This window comes from Suricata suricatta, chromosome 11 (genome assembly GCF_006229205.1).
Source record: "Suricata suricatta isolate VVHF042 chromosome 11, meerkat_22Aug2017_6uvM2_HiC, whole genome shotgun sequence".
Lineage (NCBI taxonomy): Eukaryota > Metazoa > Chordata > Mammalia > Carnivora > Herpestidae > Suricata > Suricata suricatta.
Genome location: NC_043710.1, coordinates 7970673 through 7976137, shown reverse-complemented (window position 1 = coordinate 7976137; position 5465 = coordinate 7970673). Strand labels below are relative to the sequence as shown.

Below are 5465 nucleotides of genomic sequence, written 5' to 3'. Positions count from 1 at the left end.
AAGGTGTTAGCTGGCCTTTCCTGATTGGGTGTTACAAGGGGGTCCCTCCTTCCTTGGGCAATGTGTGCCCTTCTATTGTCTAATGATTCTGAGAAGCCGAATTCAGACCTGCGTCCTTACATCAGCACAGAGCCTAACATGGGGCTCGAACCCACGAACTGCGAGATCATGACTTGAGCTGAAGCTGGACACTCATCCAACTGAGCCACCGAGGCACCCCTTTATTTAACCTTTAAAAACCCTTTATTTTCAGACTGTGCTTGGAAACTTCCATACTACAAGGTCAGGGATGCGTAGTTGCTTTGGCATCTGAGACTTTATGGCCTTCAAACCTTAAATATTTACTCTCTGGCCCTTTATAGAAAGCATTTGCCAACCTCCAATCTTCCAGGCTTCTTCTCCACCTCTTTTATTCCTCAAAACTTTTTCATTGAAGAAACAGGGGCGCTGGCCTGGGCAGCGCACATGCTAAAGTTGGAACAATACTGAGATGATTAGCATGGCCTCTGCGCAAAGATGACATGCCCATTCGTGAAACGTTCCATATTTAGAGGGAAAAAAAGAGAGAGCCCGGGGTTATTTGTCTTGGAAAGTCTCCAACAGTCTGAATTTTTGCTGCTGTTGTTCAATACAATCATTCGTGCCCTCTGTTCCTAGACGCTGGTGACTAAGTATAGAGACTCCATCAAATTCACATTAGGTGACTTTTTCTTCCGGAGGATTCCATTAGCATCAATGTGTTCTTCCATCGGGAAGTACACATGTCTGCTTCTGTATCTTCCTGGGATGTCAGCAACCGTGGACGACCGGTGCTAAACTGTGTTGAGTTTCAGTAGCCAGAAGTGATTGGAGAGTGACAGGAACTGTCTGGATTATTTCCCGCAGGAAAGAGAGTCAACGCACGTGGTCAAGAGCCGCGGTTGGGAATAAAAATCAAGCTACGTCAAGTTTTTGGTTGAGATTCTGCAATAAACTTAGGTTCCATGGGGGAGGGAAGAAGGGTCATGGGATATACAGCAAAGTAATGAGAAGTGTTGTGTTAGCCTACGGAAGTGACGGGTGATGCTTCCTCTTTCCCCCGTTTTTACAGTATTTCTGTCCAGATGTTCGATCTCTTTGGAAGAAAAGAATAAATAAAAAGCGGCTGGCTCTGTCCTATTGCCTTTCTCCCCCCCCACCCTCCAGGGTATGTCATCTCTCCAATTAGACTGGAAGCCCCGAGAACAAGAGTGATTGCTGCTCCCTTTAACGGCCATGGCACCTAGTCATGCAAAATGGCTGCAACCAGGAAAACTCACGCACAGGGCCAAAGAGCATCAGAATAAATTGCAACGGTTTTCTCCGGAGTATATTAAGATGCTTCCAAACAATAGCACCTTCCTGCCTTCAACAAATGCTGACTGAGCATCCCCCGTGCAGGCTCTCCAGGCAAGTTCTCGCACCCCCACATCCTCCAAAATGGTCTCCGCTGGAGTGAGCCCCTTCATACCCCTCCAGATGATACCCACAGCTTCCTTTTTTTTTTTTCCATCGATGCACCAGCCTCTTCCCAATCCTTCGGTTGGAGATGCTGGAGATGCCGCCTCCTTTTCCTCATCTTTCTTCTCCAGCCAGCTGTCTGGTTCAATGGATCTTTCCTCCAGGATTTCTGCTCATTATCCTCCCCTTCCGTTCGGGATGGTTCAAAACTGGTCCTAAGAGAAGGAGGCTCCATGAGAGTTCCCAATGACCTAGAAGGGAATCAGCTAGAAGAAAGGGGTAAGATGTAGACCAAGATAGGTTCATCTGTGCATTGGTCCCTCCCTCAGCCCAAAGTTACACCCATTTGGGAGCAGGGATTGGGATCAGAGAATGGGGGAGAGTGGGGAAACTCGGGGATCCCTGACTACGGATTACATTTCCCAGGCTACTAATTGGTTATTCATACATAATTAGGTAATATGGCTTTGGTTACAATCTGCAGCTGGCTAGAAGACAATGTGCCTAGTGTGCTTGGGCCAGGACTCCTTACCTGCTGGGGAAGCAACGAGAAGGAAGTGGAGGCTGGACAGGAGTCTAAACCATGGATTGTTATGATCTTTCATTCTTTAAATCCATTTTGCGCACTTGCTCGGTGTCGGGCATTGCTTGGTACTGAGGGTGTAAGAATAAATTGGCTCTCATGGGATGTATAGTCAGGAAGGAGGGGGAGGCAGAGACAAACATGAAACAATTCTTGAATATGCAATGATGGGTGTGGTAAGTGCTCTGAGGGGAAAATCCAGGAATAGGGAGCTGGGGTGAAGTAGGTGGGGGACACCAGCCCGGGGCAGGGGAAGCCCCCCTCGGTTCAATATCAGGGTCATCCTCAGCCCTTTCCCCTCCCCCCACAAGTCCCCTCATTTGGCTCAGGAAGAGGGATTTTCCCTCTCTCACCCCTGGACAGACCAATGAGGTCTCTCTCATTCAGTCTTGGGGGTCCAGGGTAAGGCCGTTATAGCAATTCCAGGCCGAACTGTGCTCCACGCCCCAAAATCATACATCCTAACCCCCGTAACTATAGAATGACACTATATTTGGACAAAAGGCCTTTAAAGGGGTCATTAAGGTAAAATGAGTTCCTATGGATAGAACCCAGGATGACCGGTCCACTTATAAGTAGAGATTAGGTCACAAATACACAGATCAAGGAGCGACCCTCTGCAAGCCAAGGAGAGACGTCTCAGGGGGAAAAAAATCCTTTTGGACACCTTGATCTTGGACTTTTAGCCTCCAGAACTGTGAGAAAATGAACATCTGTTGTGCAAGCATCCTGGGAGGCTAAGACACACTCCTGAGTTCAGACAAGGACGCTCCCCAGGGGGACCGAGGCTGGGCTGGGGAAGGGCGCATTTGCCTCTGGCCGGAAGATCGGTGCTGGGGAGGCCAGGAGGGACCCCTGCCCCTGCCGGACAGGATTCCCCGCCTTGGTTTCTCTTCCATGGAGGGGGGTGGCGTGGGTGAACGTACATTACTCTTCCTGAACACCTCTGATAGAATTTCCCAGCGCAAAGTACCTTTAACAGCCTAGCTCCTCCTACCCAGCGAGATCGGAGCAAACCTCTTGGCTCTGCACCCCAAGCCCGCCCACCCCCCCCCCCCGCCCCCCGCCCCCCGCTGCCGCAGGTTAAGACCTAAGACAGCTAGTGCCTCTCAAACAACATCACCTAGAGAGTATGTGCAAATGCGGATTCCTGCGCCCTGGCCCTGCCACCAGAGCGTTGTCTCCAGTAAGTCTGGGGTGGAGCTCAAAAGTTTGCATTTCTACCAAGCTTGCTTCCGGGCCACGTTGCTGCTGCCCTTGAGGGGCTCTGGCTAAGATGCCTTTCCCCAGAGGCACCCCTACCCTCCCCCCTCCATTAGAGCAGCCGCTTACTCTTCCCTCCAGAGCCTTGGCCCAGCCTGGTCCTACCGAGAATTCCCTGCTGCCAGGCTTGCCAGTGTGGTCAGATCCTGGGACCTCCCAACTCAAGATTAAGTTGAGAGGCTGTGCAGTCTTGTAAAGGGAAGGCTTTATTGGAATTTGAACCAGAACTGGAGCGACTCTAGTCCAAAGAATCCTGGGGATCTTGAGAAAGAGCCCATCTCCCAGACCCGGACCTCCGGTGGAAACACTCTTCTGGAGTCACTTGCTATACAGATGAGCAAAGGGAGTCACAGAGAGGGCAAGTGACTTGTCCTAGGGCACACAGCACTTTAAAGCAGAGGCTGAGTGAGAACCCAGGCCTCCTTCTGCATGGAGGGTCCCACCCACTGCACCTCGCTGCCTTTTCTGAGCCTCAGGGGACCTCCTCTCTTCCTGCCCCTTTCTCCCCATCCCCCACGTCCTTTCGGGTGACCACAGCTGGGCCCTGGCATTTTTAGCTGAAGCTGCAATGGAGCCTCAAGGGACTATAAATCTTGCAAAAGGGAGAAAAGTGGAGGAAGGGGCAGGGAAATGAGGGGAAGGGATGAAACCCTCATGGCAGGAGGGAAGAAGGGAATAGGAAGCCACGGAATGGTGGTTAGGAAGCTGGGGCGGGGCTTCTCCTGGGACCCGCCCATGTGAACCATCACCCCTGCCTTTGACTGGGGACAGCTCCTATGGGAGCCCCAGAAACCACAAACCCTCTGAGGCCCTAGAACAGCCTGCTTCCGCCCTCCCTCTGCAAGAGCTCAGTCCTTCAGACCCGGGTGTTCGGGTGTACGTGGTGGGGGCAGGGGCTGGTAGCTGGCTGCTTAGTGAGTTTGAGCTTCCTGCTCCTGGACTCAGATTTCTGCTGCCAGCTCCAATCCAGCCGGTGGGACTGGAACTGGGGTGTGGACCAGGGGTAGACGGCTGCCCAGACCTGCCCCCCACCCCAGCCCAGGCCTTCTCCAGGAGGCACTGGGGCCCCGCTGGGCACAGGCGAGGCTAACAGTTGGGAGAGCTACCCTGGCCCCTGCGATCCCAGCTGGGGAAGGCAAGTGAGTGGGGGCAGGGCTCCTGGGATCTGGATCAGCAGGTGGAGCTGGAGGCACGCCACCCCCATGTCACCCGGAGAGAGACTGGACCCACTTCCTGACACCTTCATCCTGCAGCCGCCCGTCTTCCACCCGGTGAGCAGCCACTGGGGTCTGGAATCTCCAGGGTTCAAGGCTCCCCCCGCCCCACCCCAGCGGGGCCCAGACTCCCCGGCAGTGGGTGGACAGGCCTTCAGTCTTGGGCCTTGCTCCCTCCTGCACCTGCCCATGGACTCCGGAAGGCCCTCCTGAGCTTAGCAAAGTGGCTGACCAGCTCATTCCCACCCAAGTGGGAGCCTGTCCAGAGTCAGGGCTGTACTGCTCCAGGAGGGGTGGCTAGGAGGCTCCGGGCTATGGGGCTGTACCCCCCATTGGGGAGGGGACACTGAGTACCTAGGGTCCTCTCCTCTCCAGCCTGGATTACAACCCCCAACCCAGGGATGGGCATGGGGTCCCCTCACTTCCTCCTCCTACTCAGCGCCTTTGCAGATTGTTTTTTCTTTTAAATGTTTATTTATTTTGAGGGGGAGGGGCAGAGACAGAGGGAGAGGAAGAGAGAGAATCCCAAGCAGGCTCCGCACTGTCAGCACGGAGCCCATCACAGGGCTCAATCTCCCGAACCGTGAGATCATGACGCAAGTGGAAACCAAAGTCAGGCGCTTAATCATCTGAGCCACCCAGGGGCCCCCATGCAGATTTTCTGAAGTCTGGCCTTGCCAGGCCAGGCACTGAGCACAGATGGGGCTTCGGCTCCGTGTGGCCGGGGCCTCCCAGTGGAAAGAGCCAGGCCCCTGGTCTCCCTTTTAAGGCAGCCAACTGCCAAGCCAGCCATGCGAGTGAAGCATTCTGGGAACAACAGGGGAGGGAAGGGAAAACTCAGGCGCCATAGTGAACAATGCTTGGAGAAGGAGTCAGAGAACCTTGAAAGTCAAGTTGGATTTCACAGAGAGAGAGCAGAGGAAGCA

At 53.7% G+C, this 5465-nt stretch overlaps 1 protein-coding gene and 1 non-coding gene across 2 annotated transcripts in view; both read left to right on the top strand.

Moving 5' to 3' along the window:
• Nucleotides 1-444: 444 nt before the first annotated feature.
• LOC115272827 lies at nt 445-551 on the top strand. The gene has a single exon (XR_003900483.1). It is a non-coding gene; the product is annotated as a U6 spliceosomal RNA (small nuclear RNA).
• Nucleotides 552-4527: 3976 nt separating this feature from the next.
• LGALS12 (galectin 12) overlaps nt 4528-5465 on the top strand; it is a 6930-nt gene continuing 5992 nt past the window's right edge. Inside the window, exon 1 of the mRNA XM_029915441.1 lies at nt 4528-4596. Within this exon, the coding sequence (XP_029771301.1) occupies nt 4528-4596 (69 nt within the window). The remainder of the gene's footprint in view (nt 4597-5465) is intronic.